This window comes from Lepeophtheirus salmonis, chromosome 5 (genome assembly GCF_016086655.4).
Source record: "Lepeophtheirus salmonis chromosome 5, UVic_Lsal_1.4, whole genome shotgun sequence".
NCBI lineage: Eukaryota > Metazoa > Arthropoda > Copepoda > Siphonostomatoida > Caligidae > Lepeophtheirus > Lepeophtheirus salmonis.
Genome location: NC_052135.2, coordinates 46,075,644 through 46,101,701, shown reverse-complemented (window position 1 = coordinate 46,101,701; position 26,058 = coordinate 46,075,644). Strand labels below are relative to the sequence as shown.

General features: G+C 30.1%; 1 protein-coding gene across 6 annotated transcripts in view; it reads right to left on the bottom strand.

Moving 5' to 3' along the window:
* Positions 1 to 26,058, bottom strand: part of LOC121117483 (mannosylglucosyl-3-phosphoglycerate phosphatase) — a 65,587-nt gene that overhangs the window by 8,772 nt on the left and 30,757 nt on the right. Inside the window, exon 3 of one of the 6 annotated variants that reach the window (XM_071888722.1) lies at positions 22,017 to 22,610. The exons of 2 other annotated variants lie outside the window; for them this stretch is intronic. Coding sequence is in view for 3 of the 4 variants with exons in the window: in XM_040711934.2 (XP_040567868.1) it covers positions 8,941 to 9,210 (270 nt within the window). In the remaining variant the exon portion in view is untranslated. Of the gene's footprint in view, positions 1 to 8,940; positions 9,758 to 22,016; positions 22,611 to 26,058 lie in introns of those variants that run through there. 3 more of the 6 variants (XM_040711934.2, XM_040711935.2, XM_071888721.1) reach the window with 3 other exon arrangements.

The window sequence follows — 26,058 nt, the reverse complement described above, 5'->3', positions numbered from 1 at the left end:
TATGAAAAAATAAGAAATAATCCTTTCTAAAAAAAAACTTCATTAAACTAAATATCGACTAAGTGTAGAAAAAGGAATCCAAAAAATGCTCGATCTTTTCCAAAAAAAGGTATAAAAATCTTATTTTCAAAAAAGAAAAAAGAAAGTCACTCTATATTGGAGTCTAAAAACGTGGGATATTAGTCGGATAATTGGATTTAAAATATTCAAAAGTCCCCCAAAGAAAATTCATATCACAGGGCCTGCCAGTAGTGGTGGGATTTTACCTGATTACTATTTTAATATATTATTGCACCAGATATAAAGTAATACATAGGTTGGACTTTCCCAAAATTACGGCAGGATGGACCGAGCGCCCTACTCTACATTACCTACGCAAACAAAGTTGATGGGAGTTATTTCTGAATCAACATTCAGAACAAAGATTAGGAGAAAAGAAACAAGCATGCCCACAGCTGATAACAAAATACACTGATTGTATATTTTTGTGGGGTAGCGAGATAACACCGTGATTTAGGGTACTATACGAGAGCAACAAAGTTCAATATGCGTGCCTTCAAATTTATCTATATTTATAAGTTGGGAACCTTAAAATTTTAGAATAATTATAATGTAGAAGTTTTTACTGTCAGATTTTATTGCCCTTATAAACGATCAAAAGTTAGTATTGACAGCTACGCTTCCCAGTTTTTGAAATGACGTTTTTTTTTGCTGCCTTGCATCTGGGACCAAGAACACATACTGGCTATAGTTGATTTTTTTTTTCAAATAAAAAATAAATTGACTGGGAAGAATTTGGGGCTTTGTAGGAAGTTAAGAACGATTGAGAGAGTATCATGAATACTTTAAAACAAACGGCCTTTAATGAAGAATGGGAAAATTACAAAATCAAGATTCTGAAAGATTTTATCGAAAAATAATATTTATATATTATGCCTGAATCTAAATCACTAATCTAGTTATTGACTCTCACGCATATGGAACTTTGCAACTCTCGTACTTAAATATGAATGCATATACATGTATGACAAGGGATTTATAACTTTTTAATTAAATGTATGAAAATCTTTAGAACAAAAATAAATTTGCTGTATTTCTTTAATATTGATAAGTTGTGAATTCGACATATTGTAATCAACAATTGTCTATAAATAAAAGCATTAATTCATTTCTTCAAAAGCTAAGTCAAGATTTATGTCATTTATTTCCATTTCAAGGATAAATGTAACTGTAATAACTAATTCGTGTTCATATGTATTTAACATTATAGGCACCCCAAGAAACATTTCAACTCGTGCCTTGAATAGCAATTTGAATCATAGCTTTCATAAACTTTCTAAAAAAGAGAGGATAAAAAAACATATGGCTTGAACAATACATGAAGCTGAATATATTTATGTAGCATAAAGAATGAAGAGTGAATTTATGATGCTAAAAGAATGAAGTTATAAAAAAGTATATACACAATAAACATTTCACTTTTAAATATGAGCATATAGATAGCTAGTTAAAGTTTACTGTGCTTCTGAAAGGCAGTTTATTGATATCTAATTACTAGTGATAAAACACTGAGTAAAAAAACTACTGGCTATACGGTAGTGTTGTTACGCTACCAATATTTTAGTAAGGTTTCCGGTATAAAAATTTGTCTTGGTACTTCAATACTTTTTCGACTTAAAATATAAAAAACCAAAGTTAATTTAGATTTTTACGTTTCTAACACTTTGTGTGACTTTGACCTTGTCCTTTCAAAATTTAATGGCATTTTAGTATTAACATATATGTATAATATTCCTTCAAAGGCTTACTTTTTACGTAACACTGCTTGCAAGCAAACAAACCAAGACAAAATATAACCTCCATTCAACTTCGTTTGTGGAGGTAAAAATGTAGCAGAGGGCAAATACCATGCAATTTCATTGGTGTCCACATATATTTTGTTTGGGGTAGTGGGTGGAACGTGTTCAACAATTTGAACACGTAATAAAAAACTGTTTTCATTAGTACCATCATTTTATAAAGGACAATTTTCAAGCTCTAAAATTTTGGTTGGTTACGTTATCAGGGGGACATTTAAAAAAAAAAAAATCCGTACATCAGTAATGCTATAGTATTGCATACAAAAACTAATTTCTATATTCTTCAGTTCAAACAGACTAACAATTGAATGCCGAACATAAACCACAATGCAAATAGGCGCGAACTAATGAATAAATATCGCTGGTATTAAGCTGTAAAAACGATGAACAAATATGCTAGCTCATAACCGACATTACCATGCACTCTATTTGCGTATAGCTCACTAAATGCCAACGAAATGTTTGCTGGAATACTACATATAGGTCAAAGGTGTGGATTCGGGCTCAATACTTGAGACTGGACTTTAATTTGAGTCCGTATTTTGAAGACTGGAGATTTGGCTTCTACACGAAAGGTAAGACCCAAGACATGACTGGTCTAACTAAAGTTTTAAGGTTTATCACTATGTGGTCGGAGTTTGAGACTCAGAGTTGAATTTAAAGCTTCCTCAATAATAGCAAACATATGTGATGGGTCATATGAAATTTTTTTTGACATGGTTCCTCCACGCGACACTACAGAGATAATTTAGCCTTATCGCCCCAAAAGGTTTTACATCTATGGCCCAGAGTCTTCATTTGATTTATGATACTATATTTTGCTCCGATATGACCTTTTAAATCGAATATAATTTGTTCTTTTTTGTGATAAGGAACGTTTCCAAAGGATTCATCAGAATAATTTATTAATTGACATAAAATGTCTTATACTAGTCTTGGATTCGAGTAGGTATTACTGCAAAAAAGACTCGACTTTACTAAAGCAAAATATATTTTTGGAAAGTTAGACTTTACTGGAACCCGAATAATCAAAACATTCGAGTAATAATTAGTAAAATTTCTAGTATCACTCAAACTAGAGTAAAAAACTACAGACGTTGGACTTTCTTATTAAAAGAAGAGTTGATGTATTAAGAAGGAGAAAGGGTCATATGTGGAAGTTCTCAAAAACTCGAAATCGACCGAATTTTTTCAATATTAGATTACACAAATGTAATCCAGACTCACTTTCGAGAAAAATAATCATAGCTTGTGTTTAAGTTGATGGGCCTCATTTGTAAAATATTTATATGATTAAATGCAACAATCCATGACAAAAGGAGGTCAAGACACCTATAAAAAAATAATAAAATATCCCCTTTACTTTCCATCCCGCTTTCAAACCCCAATTATTTTTGACGCATAATCTTAATGTACATTTATTAAATCTACATAATTATTCAACCAAGTATAATACAGTCACACCTTATTACTCGTACGACTTTCAAGACAAAACAATTTGGCATTTGAATTCAAATTGTCTCTAAACTTCAACAATTTTCCGTTTACCATCGTGTCCATTTTGGCTCTTAATCATGGATAGAGATATGATAAGGATGGATTTCCTGCAAGCACTTTTAAGGTTTCGAACAAATTGGTTATCGACTACATTTATGGAGGAGTTATGATGGAGTACCGAGTATATTTATGACTTTTATATATAATTGGAGCGCAACAATATATCTCAATACTCTGCATATTGTCTGAATCCTTCATTTGACACGCATATCTTGTATGTATATTAGGGTTTTTATTTTTATTTTGTTGAATTGTCAAAAGTTCCGGATCAAAAACCTTTTTTTTATTTATAAAAAATACAATTGGCAAAGTTTGAGCAAAATTGGACAATGTTTAGAGATAACTCAACAACAGCCTCAAAGTTTAGAAAATTGCAAATTAAAAAAAAGAAAAACAAAGACTTCTTCTTCGATTATCTGGAAAACAGTTCACAATACCGCTTTTATGCTCTATAACTTTTTTCAGATTATTTAATTTAATCTAGGATAAATTAATGCTATTTTGAGAACAAAAAAATTATAATATGTATTATAATATTTGAAGAGAGAAAAAATGCATATATAAGGTTTTGCACGTACTGTTTTTACTTTTTCATCATTTAACTTCTGCAAAACATAATTATTCGTTTGGATTGCATTGGTCCTTAATTTGGAACGTAAAATTAGTGCCAGTTATTGGTCCTAAAGTGGCATCTTTGAAGCATAATTTCTGGTACGCAAATCTGAAGTACTTTTATTTACAATTTAAGTCCATTTGGTATGGAGCTATATTCGTAGCATAATTATCAATTATAATAGTTGATGAATATTTAGTATCAAATAATACTGCGCAATAACACAAAATAATAACACTAGTAAACCATAACATAACCAATATACTACTTGTAGTAAGAAAATTGAACATAGATAAAAAAATCAAAATATATTAAGAAAACGTTCCTCTGGTAATCCATTGGGATGAAAACATGATGTCAAATCTAATTGTAAAAGATATGGTCGATCGTCTCCCAATAATAATTTCTCTAAGAGGAATTTCTAAATTACTATGTGTTCTAAAGTATCCATCTTGTACAGGTGAAACGCAAGCTACTGCAATTTTTGAAGTTGCTCAAGATTGGAGAGTAGCCGACAATATTAAAGCTATGTATTTTGACAGCTCAAACACGATAAATGGTAGATGTAAATATTTGTGAGTCTGGATCTATAAATAGTGATATAAAATGTCAAACTAAAGATATGTGATAAGAAATGTTCAATTTTGTCAACAAACATCTTGAACGGCGTCTTCCAAGAGATGATTATAAATAATTTTTGGAACTCGCAATAATATTTCTTGGCGTCTTTCTGTCCAATAAACCACGCATATTTGTCTGAAGTGTTGTATAGTTTAAAAATTAGCTTATTTAAGTTACAATCTAAAATATCTTCTTAAGAGGAAAGAGGAATGTGAGATATTTGTATTTTTATTGTACAAATACATTTGAAAGCATGGATTTCTGCTCCTAACAACCTCAGATGCTCAGTATAATGATTTGTATTTTTTGAAATCACTACATAATTATTCCAGAATCAATATTCTAATTTCAAAAATGGTATCTTTAATTTTTCTTAGCATTTATGGTATTTATCTTAACAGCTTGTTGGTTTGCCTCTATTTGGTATCGAAAAAATAAATATTTAAAATGAAAAATAAGGAAAAACAAGACCAAAACTCAACGAATTTTTATTTTCATAGAAACATAGAAGAGTTTGTTACAAAAAAAGAAAAAAAAAATTCATGCAGACGGTGAAACTTACAAAATATTTTTATAAATTGATCCAAAGTTGTGGCCAAGTAACTATGATTATAAAAAATCCATTGAAATAATTGATGCTTTTAAAATGGTGAAAGAGTGGCACTAATTAAAGAATAAAATAACAACTGACAGTTAACAACTGACTAATTGCAGCTTCAATTTTCATTACAAGTCGTTGAAGAGGATCGAAAGATGTACTGCGTGCGAGAAAAAATAAATCTTTATCTAGGTTACCTTAGTATTTCAGACATATTACTCGAAAAAAAAGGATAACCATTTATTAATATCATATTGTAAAATAATGATTGATAGAGTAGGAACTATAACTTTAATGAATAATTTATAATACATTATCTTATGTTATTAAAGTTATAAACTAATAAAATATATATTGCACAAAGCAAAATAAATAATTATTAATGATAATTGAGTATAATTTTTTTAAAATCTTTAATGTTAAAAGACGCTCTAAACATATACTTAATCAATTGTAATCTTTTTAATAAAAAAACTAATTGCTACTCTAATATTCTAACAATTCAACCAAATGAAATTATTTTATGAAATTTGGATGTGTTTTAGGGGAAAAGATCAAATATTATGCTTTATAATTCAAATTAAAAATATTTTCCCTCATATAAAAAATAAATATACTTTAGATTAAATTGAATCATCTTTAAAAAATTAGAGAATATGAAAAGCTGTATCTTAAACTGTTTTTATTATAATTGAAGAAGAAGTCACTTTTTTTTAAGAAATTGACAATTTTCAAAACTTTGAGTCCGTTGAGCAACCTCTAAATATTTTTCAATTTCGCTCAAACTTTGTCAATTGTACTTACGGAACGGATTTTGACCGACACTTTTAACATTTCAACATTATGAAAAATAAGGATCACTTTGGTGTGTATAGGTATGTATAGCAATAGTATCGTATTAAGTCCAGATTTTATCAGTCCGGAGTTTACGGTTTTTTAAGATAAGACTCCTTAATTAATAAACTCCTCTATTTAGTTACATGTTAATAACTAAATGTTATGAAAACAAAAATAAAACCTTACTTTCAATCAAAAATCTGATCTTTTGCCGAATGCCCACTTTCTTGAAGATAAAAATGTATATTTAATGATAATTCATGCTCCAAATACTATATAATTATGATAAGCATTCATCTTACTCCAACTCTTAAAAGATAAAATGTTATTGGCCACTTTTGAAATTATTAAATGTTTATAATTAATTAATAATTGATTAATTTCATTATGAGGATGCTTCAACAATTGGCTCAAAAATCAATTAGAACGTTGTAACAAAATAATGTAAGTTGCCCAATAAATCACGGTGTTACCTTACTAAAACAAAAATATACGGTGTATTGTTTTGTCAGCTGTGAATATTCGGATTTCTTTAGTAAATATTTTTGGTATCGCTTTTCGGAGGGACTTATGCTACTTGTGTAATCTAAGTATATTGTCCGATGACAAACACACACATTTAGAAAATTATAAGGTCAGATATGATAATTAATTAATCATGCGTTCGGTCTCTCGGCAAAAATTCATGTACAATATCTATATCTCTAACGCCAGGTTTTATTATATATATATCATATCCTAATATTATACATTAAATATAGATTATTACCTCATTATAAATTCTTATTTACGTAGCTTAACCAGCGAATGCACAAATAGATTTATACTTATCATATATTGTTCAACTTTTCTTCATTCTAATTGATCCAAAACAAAATTAGTTGTACAAATTTTGAAATTTAATCGATGTTTCATTACATAGTATTTATGTTTAATTCAAATATCCTTGTTTATCATTGGCATCAAGCAGTATTTGATATAGGTGTTCAGTTTATTTTAAAAGCCATTTAATTAAGTTTAATCAAGATTTATTGGACCTCAGTCCATTTTATTTAATAAAAATATCGACTATGGGCCTCCAATATTTCGTAGCCTTCAATTACGATGCAATTAAGGACGTCAGTGAAAAGGTTATATTCAGACAGTCTAGTATGTGAAGACTGTTTGGAGTAAAACGATGTGCAAAACTGGCCTGTTAGCTTGAATAGATACATGCTCTTAGATATATATTTTTCTTACGCAAGATGTCACTTTTTATGATACCACAGATAACGTCACTTTATAATTTTCCGTTATACCATATGCAACATTTTCTTTCCTTTGCAGAGTTTACTTTGTTAATTTAGTTAAAAATATGAATTCAAGATGCTGATAGTCAGTTATGGAGTAATATTCAACACTCTTAGTGGACAAAAGAAAGAAAGAAAGAAAGAGTCGCCAGGACAAATATTGATCATGTGGTCTTTTTTTTCTCTACTTTGTTTTTAAAGCCTTTAAAAACAAAGTATTGCAATGTAAAACAAACAATTTGGAGTATTGATGTATTTTGCTATGTATATTTTTAATGTCAAAATGAATATAGAATAAAATCAATAAAAGTTTATTATATTCTCAAATTATAATTTGTAAAAGAGATATTCAGTAAGTGAATATTCTACTTTAAAGATAAGGAAGTGTTTAGTCATTTCTTATTAGGATAGAGGTTCTAACAGAAGGGGTTAAGGGAAGAAGAGAAAACAAATTAGACTTCAAATTATTTTCTATGTAGTATGTTGTTGAGGTACAAGGTAGTTATAAAAATCAAACACACCAAATCGATATCCTGCAGTCATGCTATTTGATTTAAAAGCTTATTTCATGATTGAGATATATTAAAGTAGTAACTTCTCGTCTATTTGTTGTATAATTATATACATACAACTTTATCAATTTCATGTACATTCCTTTGGGTACGTTTTTTTTTCTTTTTTCTGACGTATATCTTTTCAACAGGGGTCTTTTCGGTGCAGTATCATGTCGGCGTCATTTAATTATATTTGCATCTTAAATGTTGGGTTATTCCGGTCAGATTTAAATATTATAACGTAAGCAATTTTGATATAACGCACAAAGTCGTATTTATAATATTCTTAATGTTTTTGTTTTTAAAAAAGGTCGCATGGAGCTGAATTTTCTTTTATAATTTCGTCCATGTATGTTCCTACCATAAATGCAAATTAAATCCAAATCCAAATCAATTTCATGGTTCATTTTTTGACCGATTTGTAAATTTAAAAATTGTGTCTAAACTTCAAAGAAATAATCGTTATTTAATGGTAGAAATTAATCAAAATAGTATTTCTACAACAAATGGCTTATACAACTCTGCTGTAATTCCATTATTTAAAATTTGAAAATACTTGATTGATTAATTTTTTTATAAGAAAAAGAATTATTCAGTTTGAATTTATGCTTTTAGTCAATTTTTAACTTCAACTAACGAACAAGATATGAATAATTTTCTTTTTAGCTACAAAAAGGCACTGTACCTTTAACTATAAATAAAATGCTTTTAACAGATTTATATAAATACGACTAAATGAAACGTTGTAATAGTAAAAGTTCTTATTTTAAGCATAGTGAACAATAAAATAGTTCATTCTCATGATTGAATTACAAGGATGTATTTTGCTGAAATAGTCTAATGTAAGTAAATTAAATTATTGACTTGTGGTGATGGATTTAGCCACTTTTTATAGCAAGGATAAATACTACATAACACTTTCGTGTTTGGTGTTGAGTACCTAATTCCTGCTTTCTATTCTTTTAAAAAAGTCAGGAAAAGGAAAAACATAATTTTTTTATTTTATTTTTACCTTTCGTGCCATTTGTACAACAGATGAAAATTGATTTGAAACAGAGGATGAGGAAGTAGCTAAAGCAGATGAAATTCTAGAGCCTTGGAAACGACTCCATCGAGTTGGTGAAGATCCTGAGCCCAGCTCATTTTCTATTGTAACTCGAGTCTCTGCATTGTGAGCAATGATCTCTGATAAATGAATGGGGTCATAGATATTTTCTTCTTCGTCGGAGGTGGAGGGGGGTATGGAATTGACAGACTCTGTTGAAGAGGATGTTGTACTCATTCTGAGTTCATTTCACGGATCCTTTGTTCGAAGATAGAATATGTCATTGATATGAGGATATGAGAAGATGGAAAGAGAGAGAGCGAGAGCTTTTCCCTTCTTGGGATGGGAAAACGGACTGAGGCAAGAAGTTCCTTGTGCTATAGGGATTTCACAGAAATTCAAATATATACACATAAGGGAGGAAAAAGCAAGTGTGTATCTCCAACAGAAATAGAAAGAGGAGAGTAAAAAAAAAAAAAAAATAGAGAAAAAACAAGGGTAGGAAAGCTCTCTTTGTAATAGAAAAATAGCAAAACTACCCAGAGGAGTCACGAGGAACAAAATAAGTATTAAGAGTTAATAGAAGTAGGGCATATTAATACCCTTGAACGGCTCCCTTACATCTCCACCACCATCATAATACTCTTATATAATTATACATCAACATACAAGAGGTTGATTCCGGACTTGCAGGTAATTTGGACCATGCATTTCTGTTATCGCTTGTTTAGTTACTGTCAAAGTTAATACTTCACTGTGATTGGCCCAACAATGGTTTTATACTATTCAAACAGCTGATGATTCCAGTATCAACAGTTTAATCCAAATAATCAATAATAGGGTTCGTGAGAAGATCATTTCCCTTTACATTTAAGGTAGTTAGACAAATCACGAAATTACAAAATAACTATTGTAGTGATAAACATTATTTATCACATTAAAAGATTCAAAACAATGAGACTCATCGACAAGAATGCTAGGGAAGGAGTAAATCCCTCTGGATACATTTCGTCGCTTGTCAATTGTCATGAGCATCAAAAACTTCATCAAGGACAAAGGAGGTTTTTCGCTATTTTTTTTTTTTTTTTTAAATTTTTGTTAAATAAAGTTATTAAATGAAATTGTTGATTTTCTGCAATTATCCGTTTTTCTTACTCCAATTTATCTGAACCATTCTGTACATCACATCTAGTAGGCAAATAATGGTTTTGTTTAGGAATAGGTATGCAAAAGAGACATGTGTTTAAGTAAATAATGATGGAGCTTAATTACTCAATTATAAATATATTATGTACATAAAAAGCAGCTCCGAGGAAAATACATTTGATTACATAAATCTATAATTACCTATAACTAGATCTGGATACTCCAACTCACAACTTGGACTAGAGACGTATTTTAGTTTCTTTAGTAAGGCTAAAAATCTTGAGGTATGTGTCTCGAAAACAACATTTATTCCAAACTATCTTGTTATGATTTTGCATCATGCAGGGTTACTAGATTCAATTCATTTGTAAAACTCAACAATTCAGTCGCAAAACAATAACATGTGAACAGTTATTTCTATAACTTAAAAATAAACCACTTGACACATAAAACCCGGTATCTCTTGAGGTTTTACACACACACACACACAAAAAAAAAAAATCCTGGGAAATATATATTTTAATCATTCCGTAATATATGCTTACTTTAAGTAATTCCTTCAATAAAAAGTTTAATAAATATTTAAGATTCAAATGAGACAAAGTTTTTAAACCTCTGTTACTTCCTTCGGCTGTTTATTATCTCAAAAAGACTGAAATATCCTTGTAATATCTTGTTATTATACATATATATATATTTTTTTTTTGGGGGGCGGGGGATGGTACTTCATTTAATTAATGTGTGTCATTAATTAATTCTGAAATTAAGTATCGAAGTCTTAAAGTTTTGTTTTTTATGTATGTATTATTTATCTACCTAAACGATAAAAAGAAGAAATGGAAGAGAATTGTGGAATGCTTTATTCTGTATAAAACGCTGACCAGAAGATTCGTGTGATGAATTTTCGTTCTGGAAAGTTTTGCCTGCAGAAGTTTCGAGCTGAGAACTTTCGCCCTTACTTTTCGGGCTTCAAATGGGCCTTCCTTCAGTTGACGTCCTTCGTAATTATTTCTTTTATTTACATGGAATAGCTAGAAATGAAGGCAATTTAATTCAATTTGGATAAACAGCATTCATATTAAATGAATGTTTTTCTTATTAGGATGAATTCGAACCTTCTTTTACCGAAGTACTTTAGCTGAGAGAAAAGAAAGAAAAAACCACAAACAATTGTATTTGAAGACACAAAGTTTGTGCTGCTACTTCAACTTCAAAATTAAACTACTCATCGGTTGTAATTCATTATAAAAAGGCACACAATTTGAGTTCTATATTTTATACCTTAAATATAGTAAAATTAAATTAAATTTAACACTAACGAATGCAAAAATGCATTATAAATGACGACAAGTGGACAGAGACCCATTTTAAAAACATCCTAGAACCGTTTAATGAATTGTTTGGTGACAATTGGTTGATTGATGGATTCACAGGTATAAAGTATGATGTAAAAAAGTTGATTGATGCGTATGGTATCATATGATGCAAATAATAAAAAAATCAATTTATTGCTGGAGTGGCTTAATACCCAAGGAAGATCCTGCTTTAGGATTTAAAAGAATGGAATGGAGGATAACGATTTAGGCTAAAATGCAAATGATATTATTCTATATATCTTAAGACGAAGATTATTTGATACATTTTTGCAATATGGGATCTTTAAGGTATCAAAATGTTCCTTTTGATGCAAAGATTACATTTTCAAACATTGAGCCGTTTTGAAAAAAAAAAACATTTGGAGGTAGTTTAATGGTACCCAACTTTAGTATAAGTTGTGTTTTTATTTGTAATGTTCTACAAATTATAGCTTATTTGATTAAAATAACAAATTTAGTTAAATATAATTGCTGTTAAATTAATTATTGTTTACCATCTCATACCGCCATTTCCCGGGAGCTTGCTTAATGACAATTTTCTGGGAAATGATAACCCCTACTATGGAAAGTATATTCACTTGTTTCCTTAATAAATAAGTGTCCTATCTCACGTTTTCTAAGACTTGCAAGTTGCAACTCACCAACGAGAAAGAAAAAGTTAATAAGTGAATAATGAACTTTCATTGTATATCTAATTACATACAACCTTAATACACAACTTAACCATGCTGTCTTGGAATGTTTTAATACCAACAACCCTAGATACAAAACATAATAACAATGCAATGTATATGTAAATGAAGAGTACATGAATATATATACATATAAACCAAGGAGTACTCTCTAGAGTATTTGTTTTTTTTTTGACCAACTATAGGCTGGTTTTTTTCCTTTTTTTCTATTAGTAGAATAGTTAGGAAATGAAAGAAAGAAAGAATTGAATTGAATTAATTAAGAAATTAAAAGATTTTTCGTATAATTTATATATGTTTATCTATTCATTTTTAATTTAATCTATATTATTTATCAATATAGTAAAAATTGTCAGTCTGTTTGTCCACCGACAACGCAATATAAGTTTGCACTTAATATTTATAACAATATAGGAAAGAAAATGTGTAGCTAAAGCTCAGTGCGTCATATTTAAAAATAAAATATTAACCTTTCAATGTATTAGAGCGGGTTTTTTTTTGCCTGAAAATAATTTTATTAAGTAAAAACGATTCATAGAAGTAATATAATGAAATTTTTTATTTTTCTCTAATTACTAATTACCTAATTAATGTGTTTTCTGATGCAAAATCATACAAATATCTACTTGCACTTCCAATAAGGTTGTTTCAAATTTAAAAAAGATGCAATTTTACACATTTTTCATGAATATTACAAAAAAAAATATTTTTTAAATAATAGCCTAAATGAAAATTTGGACATATCCATATTAATAAAACAAAGTTATTTTTTGATATCTTAGAACTGTGTCACTACTTAATCTACGAAATACGTATGTAGTTAGCTGTGTGTGTAGCTTAAGCTCCGATCAGTTTTTTAGAGTGAATATTAAGGGAGTACATATCAATGTTATGTAGCAAAGTTTGTCGGTCTTTTTGTCAATTCTAGTCAATGAATAAATTGAAGGTTGACGCTTTTAACATGTAAATAAATCAATGTAATCTTGTACTGAACACGGCGTTAGTTCACAAATATAAAATTTTCACTGTACTCGGATTTTTGTCAGCTTTTGATTTTTTTACTATTCTTGCCCCTTAATACTCCATGAATTGAGCAATGATCTGTTGAACTGGAATAAGATCTTGTTCAGCAATGAACATTTTTTCTACGATGCATAAAAAACATCATATCTCCACATTTGCGAAGAATGAACTAATTACCAATAAATTTTATCACGATACCAATAAAATTGGAATTTCCATACTTTTACAACTCATTTTTTCTCAGTGAATTCACATGTAATTAAAGAGGCGTCCACAGGAATTTGGCTTGGAAGTAGGGGGACTCCAGGCTGATAAATTTGTGTGTGCGTTTTTTTTTATTAAATAAAACGATTTTCATTTATTCTTTTGTTATAAGAAGTAGAAAATTTGCTTCAGGAAACTTGGAGGATAACGTCATAGGTGGGACAATTTTATTATTATTTAATGATACTGCAGCTATTTTTCCAACAGCAATTTAGTATATAAACATTTTCAATGTGTTGTTATTCCGGCACTACTATGTAAACATTGTAGTACCGGAATACCGAACATACTAATACCCACTGATTTAAATCATTTTTCTTTCTCTTTTTAGAAGGAAAAAGGTTAAAAAAGACATAAAAAAAATCATTTGAGAAAAAAAAATTGTATTTCCTTGGAAGCAACTGTAATAATATTCAATAACTTATAGAAATAAAGCAAACGATTTTTGTAGAGGCATCATTTTTAAATATGTGCTAAATATTTTAAAAACTGTGTGACAATTGGATCTAACAATGATCAATGTAGCAAAGAGTGTGTCTACCTGAATCTCAGCCTGTCATAGTAAAAAAAGAAAAGAATAGATGAGTACATATTGAAGGTTGTAAATCATAAGAATTTTGGTCATGTACAAAGAAATGTTGCCGAAAATCAACATGGTAACTCTTACAATTTGAAGAATGGTTTGTTGGAGGGTAGTTTACATATCATTACGTTTCATCAAATTAGCTGTGAGATGAAAGAAATACATTCAATCCCCATTTTATTTCAAGGATGGACATTGGCAGGAATTATTCTCTTGTCGATCCTCAATTCTACTTGGAATCCAATAGGGACTAATAAAATCACGCCCCCTATACCCCCATTTACTAAGAACCCTCCCACCCCCCAATAAATCATCAATGTTGCTTTCTGTCGTTCATGATCACACAAACTCTTAGTTACACTTATTACTTAGATGTTCTCTCTTCAAGAATTAAAAATACAGGTCACGTTACCAACGTGAACAAAATCGTAAATTAAAAAATTATTAGGATTTATAACTCTATTTATAATACTAAATCAAAATGTGTCTGTCTTTTTGTCGATGCATATTAACTCCGAGCAATGACTCCTGCTAGTATTTACATGTTTTGAGGACTTGAGAAAATAATGAAGTAAAGCAATATATTATAGATTTGGACCCATCTTAGAATCAATAGAAACAATAAGTATCTTTCATTTAATCAAATAAGAAAGGAAAAATCTACATTATTGGGGTCCTAGCATATATCCTTTGTTATTTGCCTAATTATGATCCTTTACTAAAGTATGTACCTGGTTAGGAACCTTCTTTTTTTTAGTGTGTGTAATTGAGGATCTATGTATTATATTATCTTCAATTATTATTATTAAATAGTGTTTGTATCTTAGACAACTACCGTAGAATCAAATAGAAAGAGCCTCAAAAGTGTATTTTGTTTTTTCTCTGCATGCCTCTCTTTATTTAATCAATAATTCACATCATTTTTTCAGTAAAATATAAGAGGCACTTTAAATATTATAATACCTTGATACCTACTAATGATGGATTTTGAGCCTTTATTTTTGATCTCGGTTGTTTCAATTCTTCAAAAAAAAAAATTCGGGTAATTTGCTAAGTTTTTCGGTTGACGGAGCTAGAACCGTGAATAGTCATATTTTTATTATTATTCTCAGTTCTGTTCTTGGGTTGAAATCCGAATATATATGATAAACCGTTGCTTCAAATTTTTTACAGTTATTCCCTTTTATTTAGAACCGGAATTGAGTTTTCAGTTCTGCTATTTGCCCCAGATCCAACACTAATACCTACATAATAAAGGGCACCACACCAAGTATAAACATACTTCCAAAGAGTAATAGTTATCAATTATGTTATACTAATCATTTATTTGATTCTCATAAAATTTCTAGTTTACACGTACATCACCTAATTCTATTATAAGTTACTGCATAAATATAGAGTTAAAAAAACATAGGGAGCAAATAGTTGAATTTCGAACGCTTCATTTCAAATTCCATTCTCTCCGATATTTACTTCTCTATAGACCAGCAAACCATTATGCTCAGTTTTCTTGAACACACATTTACACCTGTCCGACTGTCAACTGTTCTGGGGGACAGGTGGTTCCAATTCATGAAAACTAACTTCATAAAACAATTTTATCTCGAGTAATGCGTCAATTAGGTCCATTCAGCTACGTCGTTCCATACCCTTTGAATCACTATTTATACCAAACTTTTCAAATTGAAGGACAGGCAAAAAAACAAACAAAAAAACGTTATAGCCTGTCTGACTGAACTGTTGAAGAAAAATATTAATAGTGATTCTTAAAATCCCAATTTTACTCAAGTATTTAGTAATTTCGTCATTATTTTTTACTTAAAAAACCTGTATTAACCTGTGACGAAACGCGTAGGACATTAAGATACTCCAATACTTTGGCGAAGTGTTAAGTATGAAAAAATATATAAAAAAACTAAGATACTCACAAAATTAAAAAATGAAATCATAATGAAGGAAATATAATTAATTCTGCAGATACAAATACTTGGTACTTTTGTACTTAGAATTACTCTACTTCAAAGGACAACTCGTTATAATGGAGAACTTGTCACAAAAATAGATGTGATATGTAAGGCCTGATTATTTCCTAGAGATAAAGAAAAAATATTTAAATGGAAATAAATAACATTCCCCAAGGAATATGATGGCCTTGCATTACTTTGTGGGATATTTTTTTGGAAGATTACTCTATTTTTATGGTTCAAAAGAATTTTCGGAGATAATTAAAACTGTTTGGGAATGCTAATGAAAGGACAAGCTATTGTTGACAAGAGTTCAATCTGAGAATGAAAAGACTATTGAGTGCCATTGGGCGAATTAACTACTTTTGGAGAATAACATTCACAATACGTATGGAGATGTCTTTGAAGATAGTTAAAACAGTAAGCCGGTGGGAATCTCTTATTTCAAATCACCGACTTGATTTTGTGTCAGAGATTTCAATGAAAAATTAATTTGATTATGTTGGAGATTTTTAATGATAACTTCAATTCGAATATCGTCGAGGAATTGTAGATAAAGAGAGTACTTCAAAACATAACAATACGTGGATGAATGAACTGAACTCCTAAACGGCACTCATTTCCCGCTCAATCTACAAGTATAGTTTTCTAACTTTAAATAATCAATATTGGTCGCAAAAAATAAATATCTGTCTTTTCATAAGTTAACCGGTTCATACTTTCTAAGTTTAAGGGGTTCAAGGAAGAAAAAAAAACCAAAACGATTAGTAGAAAAATTCTTTGATTTGCGTTATTTTGGCTGTTAATTTATTTTATTTTAGGAACAAAGTCAAACCCAAGTGTCAAAACTGTTGCCACTGAACTGTTTTTTTTTTTTTTTTTTGGATATGAACGTTAGAAGCGTTAACGTGTCCAACCTGGGTAGGAACATATTACTAAATACACACCAACCTTTTCAATTTGTAAATATTTATTATATATAGCTACATAATGTTTGCAAATGCAGTTTGATTATGTGTATAGTATGCATTTCTACATGCTCTTCTCAAGATAAAATTGTGTGTGTGCAATACTCCTTTTTTTCGCATTTTTTACCTATATAAAAACATTGTACAAATATTTGATCGAAAGAGCATAACAAGAGTAAATTTGAGTTCAACCAATCGACATTGAATATGAATATAAGGGGAAAGTAAAGAATAAAAATTAGCAACGCCCAAAACAATACAGAGTAATTTATAGCAAGATTGTCCCATGTTAGTTTATTTAACGTTGTTTTGTCTAACAGGAATGATCTGTTTTTAATAGTCCAATAGTTGAGAAGAATTATCAATAGATAGCAAGATCAGTAGAAATATGGACAAGCCGATGAAACGGTGTAAACTTTCATGTTAGTTGAATAACACAATGATTGGTGGGGATTTAAGAAATGATGCCCTATATTTTCAATGTAATTTAATAATGTTCATACACTATAAAAAATAAGTCACGATTTATATAAACGTAAACAATGCGAATGATTAATTTTTGACTCAAATCCTTCCTTACATGAAATAGTATTAACAGGTACACATTTAAATAAATGCATATAATCAAAGCAACTAATTAAGACCTGGAAAGTCCTTTGTTACCTCTAAGAAACGGCACTGTAAGTGTAAGCATGCTCCTTAGTTTACTCATATGTATATACATACATACATATATATTTACATAATGAAGGTAAATAATTATTTTTAATAATCAAATAATAAAAATTGTATAAGAGAATTACCAACACGGACGCCACTAGTCATAACACAATCATATCCTCACAACATCAACAGCTCCTATGCATTTTTTTTTTTTCAGTTTTCACTTTGTTTACTCTTGTCTTTTATTACGGAATTATTTCAGTTACATGATAATTTACAATGTCTTTTGTTGACAGCTGTATTTTTTTTTCTCTTTTTAGTGTTCTGAATATTAATTGCTTGAATTCAAATTAGAGCTCATCAAAGCTTTAGATCAAGTGGCAAACACTTGATCATTATTTGTCTAAATATAGTTGTCTAAATGACAACTATTTTGTTTGCTATGCAAAGTTTTACCTTGATTGCATCACACAGCCCTTCCTCCGAAAATAAATAGAGAAAAAAAGGTCCAAAATCAGTTGGTAGTTTGCCAATTCTTTCAGACTAGGGAATTATTATTCAATAATTGATCACAGCTTTACAAGAGTTGATCCTAATTTAACCAATCAACCTTCAGAGAACCTATTAGGAGACAAGAAGGGGAAATATCTTGATGAGACAACAAATACGCTGTATATTTTTGTATTGGCAAGGTAAAGCTGTGTAGAGACATTGAGTATATTACCCTATAACTAACTACACAATCTCCATGAGTTCACCCTATTAACCGAATAATCAATTAACATTTATATGTACTTACTTAGTAATCGGCTGTCGATTTTTTTTCTTCTTTTCCTCTTATCAGTGTTCTGTCCCTTTATTGGTTCAAATTGAATCAGCTATTAATAAGCAATGCACATTGTGAAACATTTTAATCAAGTCGACTAAGTCTCAGTCTTGACAACGAGAACAACACTTTCTATTGTCGAAAATAAAGACTTTATGGAGTCGAAATCTTGACAAGATCAAGATTTTGATTTCATTTTAATTATTTCAATACCTTTTGATAATACAATCCAACATTTACAACGGTGTTACCTCACTAACATAGAAAATTATGATTTTTGTTGTTGTAAGCTTACGATTTTTCTTCTTCTTTCCCCTTATCAGTGTTTTGAAACTTGATTGGTTGTATTTTAACTAGTTCTTGATAAGCTGTGAACAACTCCCAACAACTATAATGTTATAGTTACATATTTGGGAAGAATGGTATGATTACTATCCGGTGAATTAGGGCCGGTTTCTTTTGAATTTTTGAAAGGAAAAATTACGAGATCCAATAAAGGCAAGAACTTGAAGAGTAACTCAATGTAATTTGTTAATCTATTTACATACTTCTGTCAGAAAAACATTAATTAACATAATATATACGTACGTATGTTAAGGATTTTGTAAGGGAATATGTGAAATCAAGAAAGGCCTTCACCTTAAAATATATGCGTGTTTGTAGATTAACGAATGCCTTTTTTTAATGGAGAATAACACCCACTGACATTAAATCATGGTAAAAAAACAAAATGTTGAGTGGGAATAAAATATGTGATTATTATTCTTATTAGAAAAGACAAATACGCGAAGAAGTCATAACCAAAAAGTGCAGAAATACCCTTTTGAGGAGTCACAAATATAATTTGACACGCCTCATAAAAAGATGCAATAGGGAAGCATTTGCCCAATATTTATCCTATATAAGGATATACCGTTTTATTCTAAATACATAGGTACAAGTATATTATAAAAAGTCTTTGTTATAGCCTCAAGGCGGAACCCAATTTATGCCTCTCTCTATCTGATGGAGTCAAGGCTGGACCTTGGATAAACAAACTTTAATGTATTAATGATTCTTGCAAGGATTTTTACTTCAAAAAATGAATGCATTAACTCTAATGACTTAGGATGAATCCATTTTAGTCGTAGAGATAAATAAATACCTTTTTACTTTCTAAGAAATGAACAGAGGTCTTATTTTGAAGAATTGAGAATTGGCTTGAGCTTGAAAGTTAAGATTATAGACTATGGTTGTTCGGTATACCGGTACTATGTGTAATGGAACCGACACATTTAGAAACGGTACTATAATAAATGGATATTTGAATTGGTTCTATCAACTCCATTACGTCATAAACAAATTGCTCTATGGATGACGATACTCCCCAAATTTATGAAGTACAAGATGGTAGTTTATAAATCAAAACAACAATGAAAATTATATTTATCCACTTTATTTAAAAAAAAAAAAAAATCAAGTAACGAAGAGCATATGAATTTCCATTCACAACATGTTTTTTATTTTTTTAGTGCAACAAGTATCAAAATAACGACACTAATTTTCGTTCCAGAATCGGGTAAAATAATATTGGTATCGTAACATTAGTATTACAGACTTTACTGGAATGAAACCATCTTTTAAGTAATTTTGAAAACTGGGTATAAGGTACTCTTTAAAGTACCTTTTATTAAGGGATAAAAACCTCAGCCTTTAATTTAAGTTATTAGGCATATATTAACAAATAAAAGGCATAGACACATTTTGCTTTAATAATATAGATAATTAATTGATTTAATCCTTTATTCTTTTTTATTAAAAACCTTTCATTAATATTAATAAAATGATGAACTACTAGCCTGTATTTGGATGTAAAAAAAAGAGGACTTTAAGTTTTACTGTCAATGAAAAGTATATTCTCTAATCCCTTTTTATTATATATCAGATCCTAATAAGAATTCCAAATTATTTATTACTTCAATATACATTCATATTTCCATGGTTTAGTTATTCTCGACCTTTCCATAATAACAGAGTCTCTAGACAGTATTTTTTTTGTTTGGGGGGAGAGATGGCGGGATGTAATTTAGGCCAATTTTTTTTTACATCTATAAAAGAAATTTTTGGGAAGTTTAGCGATATGTAGACAGAGAGGTAATGATATTGACAACCTTGCAGAACCCTAGTCGATGCACCCACTGAGCTCTGGTTGTGAATCACAACAATAAATAGGCAATAAACTGACTATTATATGTGCAAGGATAGACTATTTTTCTTTAATTATCTTCACTTTTTCGTCCCCAACCCATCAAAAACAAAATGAAACGTAAAAATCTAGTCATTTCATAATGATTTTTACGACCTAGTCATTGCATTTGATTCAACTACATCTGTTTTTCTTTGACATGACGTAGTATTCAATATAATTGTGTAGTCTTTTTTAAAAGCCATTTCACAAATTTTCTTTAATATTTGTTTGGTCCATTTTATTTTATAAATCTATCAACTTCAGGTCCCCCAAGATGACGTCTCTTTGGTTTATGACGCAATTTGTGACGTCAGTGAAAATGTTTTATAACGATACCTAAATGTATATTGCGTAAAACGATACAAAATATTGTATTTTTTACGTAAAATGTACATAATATTTTATGTTATTAATAGCAGATGACTAAAAAGTTAAAAAACACCTTCCTGTATACATATTTAGGTATATTACGACATTCATTTTTTATTATTTTTTTTTACTATCTAATATAATCAATGCTTGTTTTTTTTTTGCTTTTTTTTTAAATTGAGAATATTGAAAGTTCAAATTTAGTTTACAAGAAACTAGAATGATATATCTACTTATGATAAAACCATCAAAAGACCAGAATATAAATATAGGCAAATACACATGTTGTGTGTCATATAAAAACAATATGAAAAAAAGTTTTACGCGATGAGTTTTAACTCGTTATTAATAATGAGTCCTCTTCTGGCGAACAAACAGGCAAAATTTACTTTATTAATATAAATAATTATTTTGATGACATAATATAAATAGATTAAGTCGATATATTTTATTTTAAATGCAATATCGGGACCAATATATGCACCATAATGGAATCAAAGGTGTTAAATTATAATTAAAACTCTGTTGTATCATTCGAAATTGGATTACAAAGCCAATACATATTTGACTCAAATATGTCAATGAATATTGAAAAGTATGTATTTATGAAGTAAAGATTTTTAACTTTTCTTGATTTTTGTTTAAGATTGGTTTTATGCCGACACACCGGATTTATTGATTCAATATATTAAAATAAATAAAAAAATATTCATAATTTAAAACAAAATTATGAAGTTGGATCTGAATATTAAGGGAATTATTAAGGGTTAGAGGACAAAACATTAATAAAATTTTGAAGTAGAAATTTTAGGACCTAAACTTATACCATTGAAATCTGAACACTTACTAATTTAATCATTCATGAAAGTTAATATTTCGATATAAACAGCATAAACAGTTAATTACAAAACAAAACAAATCTGAGCTCTCTAGCTTACGTACCAGTCGAAAAAATGACACTTGAACGTGATCGACGAATTTCCATTTGCGCAATCCAAGCAATTAGGCGTCTCCAAGACCACCATTTACACCATAAACAAGTCCGAAACGTTGGGAAGGACCAAGAATGGCTGTGTTAAAAAACGTCAAACTGAACCTGGAGAAGTTAAAGAAAACAGCCCCAGCCAATCCCCTCGAGTCAACGAGGGCCCATGCAAGGAATTTCGGGGTTTCACACCGGGATGCCCAGAGCATTAAAAAAAATAAGTGGATGGAAAGAGTTTTGTGAGGGTGGAGAGGCCAATTTTGACACCAACAATGATATAAACTCATCTCCTCCGTTGAAAGACTCTTTGAAATTAGTCTTTTGAAATCTTTATTGACACTTTTGGTCCCTCAAAAGCCCTGATACCAACCCCCCTCGACTATGCCTTTGGGTTGCTTTGAAAAGGAAGACCCGCAGTTTCCGTCTTCCAAACACCGAGGCTCTCTAAGTCACTCTCAACCAGTCCTAGGACGCCATAACAGAGGCCTACATCTGCAGCAGGTCCAGGACTTCCGCCGTTGCCTTAAAGCCATCATTGCCGTTAAGAACGGCTACATTAATAATTAAGAGAGGTCAGAAAGACATCTTTTTATAGTATTAATATTATTAAAATTCTATTGTTAATTAATAAATTATATATTGTTGGAGTTTAAATTCAAAATGTTCAGATTTTAATGGACCACTCGGTAATAAGTGTATATTGTTATATTTTGTTGAGGCTAAATGATTACAACTGGAACCGAATGAGAAAAATATTGATTCGATACAAAATTTAGTTCGAGCAAAAAAATTAACAAACCCATTCGAGTCGACTTGATGAGAACCCAACCAAGTCCTTAAAGATTAACTTAGTTCCATAAATTAGAATAGGAAAAAAATAAGGAGAGAGAAAAAGATAATTTAAAAACCTCGTTATACATTGAAAATAAGCTAGGGAGAGTGCCTCGAAGTTCAAAAGTTTAGATGAAATTTAGAGATAAAAGTCTACCTGAATCTATAAAATATGAAGTTGAATTGTTTTTGTTTTTTTTGAATTTTTCTAATCGGCTCACTTATCGAGGCGAGTAGGAAAATCATATGAATCTCGGGTTGAACCGATTTGATAATTGTTTGAGTAAAAACAACATTAGTTGACGGGCTAAATATGCAGCCCAGACGTCATAGAAGTCAAAATTACTTCTTCAAGCTTTCATGTCTTCAATAAGCGGCAAGTTAAAATTGAAGAAGGTATTTTTTTAATATTAATTAAAGAGTCATCATGAAATGAGAAAATAAAGATCTAGCGATTTTAACAGCCTCTAAATGTGAGTTACGAGTACAAGGTTAAGCCTCATAATATCAAAAAAGGACTCCACCTATCATATTATATGGATGTACATTGTACTACAATGAATGGACGTTGTACACGCCCAAGTACATTGCTGAAAGGATAATGAGTATATAGGTATGTACTAAATATGTATATATGATAAGTCATGATTTAAAGTGGAAGAAATCCAGTCAAGGTAGCGGTCGTTCATAATTTATTATATATAATTTTTGCATTATTAATCTCTCATTTTTTTGTTTGCAAAAGTATCTCTAAAATGCTTTCACTTTTTTGGAGAATATGTGGCTCTCCTTGACATATTTTTTATGCCTATCATAGTAAATACCCATACACATACATATTTGTTTTATCTTGTATCGAGTATGAACAATATGTCAGTTTATCTTATCTAATGTTTGTAAAGATTCAATTATCATAATTGGCTTTGAACAACTCCTCTCAAAAATCAATATTAGTTCATGTCAGCTGTCGATTATTTTTTTAAACTATTCTTACTCCCTCCCTATTAGTGGGCTTAACGGTGATTGATTGTACTCGAACTAGCTCTTGTTTTAGTTGTGAACTGTTTCAATACTATTACATGACAAATTGACCAACAATTTCGAATTATTTGATTACTACCAACATGGCCTTCCACCAAAGTGATTTTGAGCCTTTATTCTTTTATTTTTTTTTGTAGAAAAGGTCGAAAGATACAGTAAATAGATTGAGACCGAAAAAATTGGTCAGGATCGGTCTTACAAAAATTTGTTTTGATCGATCTCATTTAATATATTCTGTCTAGACCGATTTTATAGATAAACATCGGACTATAATATCATATAAAGTTATTTGTAGAGCATAAATCATATTTATATTACACATAAATTAGGATACGAGAGAAAATTATTCCATGGATTGAGACCGAAAAAATGGGTCCACGAATTTAAAACTATTAAATTTAAGTGTACTGTCCAAATTGCTCTAGAAAAAATCACTTAAGTCCGAACCTAAAAAAAAAAAGTTAGATCTTCGACCGAGTCTTAACTTTAGTATTATTCCTATAATAGCAGAAGAGCGTAAGTAAAATTGTAAAATTAAAGTTGCATTTGAGAACGAATCGTAGACTAAAGGAACGTCTTGTGTCACCTAAAAGTTACTTGAATAATGCTCCAAAAGACCATGTCTTATAACAATGCTGAAATCAACATAATACAATACTGTTATTACTGTAACTGCATTAATAATCTTCTATATTATTAATGGATTCAAAGAATTGGTTAATATCTCAAAGGGAACTAACTGATTGTTCTTCAAAATGATATGTGTCCAGTTTTTTGTAAGTTAAGTCAATTTTCATTCGACTTAAAAGAAACGTCCAAAATAATAAAAAAATATCAAAAAAAGCAAGATCCAAAATAAACCATTATTAAAGTTTATTAATATTTTAGATATTCTGAAATATTATAAAAATATTAGCATCCCTTAGCCTGTCACAGATCGCACTACGCGTCCTTTATTTTCAAGATCAAAATTTCAAATTACCTCTAATGCAATTATAATTTCAGCCGTCTTCTTATAACTGAAAAAAGGATTACACTCTTGGAATAATGACAACTTTGTTCAGGACTCGTTTTTTTTAAATCTCATAGGTTCATTGACCTGAATGATCCTTCTTCTATAAAAGATGCATGACTATTATGTATTAGCTATGAAAATATTTCTTCTGCTTTTTATTTCAAGGAGCCAAGCAACCAAGTGTGTACCTATTTTTCTTTATTGAGCGTGCATAAATCTCAAGATCAAGGTGATGGGAGGTTATCGTTACGTGTTAAGGCCACTTTATATATATTTAAGTATTTTTTTTTTAATAAGACAAGTGTAAAATAAATATGGTTATATGAAATTATCGTGTATTTTACGAAAATGAAAAATTCGACTGGAAAAGATATATATTAGAATAAACAGAATGAGATAAATAAATAATAGATAAGTGGTTGCTGAATGAATGCAATTGCCCAAATGGGTTCGTCTAAGGTTAAAAATTCAACGAATGGGTTGTATGATACTGGTAGAATCAGAGCCAGTGATGATATCGTCCAATAAGTTTGAAATAGAATCCGTATTACCACCTTCCTTTCCTAAGACAATCCTATCATCACTTGACTCATTGTCCAAAGGTGTAGGACTACCTGGCCGCTCCAATTCTTCTCCTTCTTGTTCATCATCTTCCGCTTCCTGATCCTTGATCCCTTCCTTCAATTCATCATCTTCTTCTTCGTCATCCTCATCTTCAGAAGAAGTCATGATAGGAGTTGGAATGGTGTGTTCAATATCATCATCCAGATCATCCAATCCAGAATCATGAGTTGTTTCAATGATGGCTCTATCCAATGTGGGCATTTGCAGAGTTCCATCAGAATCCTTTAGTTCATTATCAGAGTTCCCTTCAATCGAGGAATGACTCTCTACTGGTGTACTCGTTGCCTCAGGCACAGAACCACTTATGGGCTGAGTTACAACCGTGTCCGCTCTATTATTATTGGCATCGGATCCAGGAAGTTTATCTTCATCATCCAACTCTAAAACGGGTCCACCAGTACTTGATTTAGAACACAAAGGGATAGAGTTGAGTGCACCCATTACTTGAACTGAGACTTGTAATTATGATTCAATATTATTATGACTTT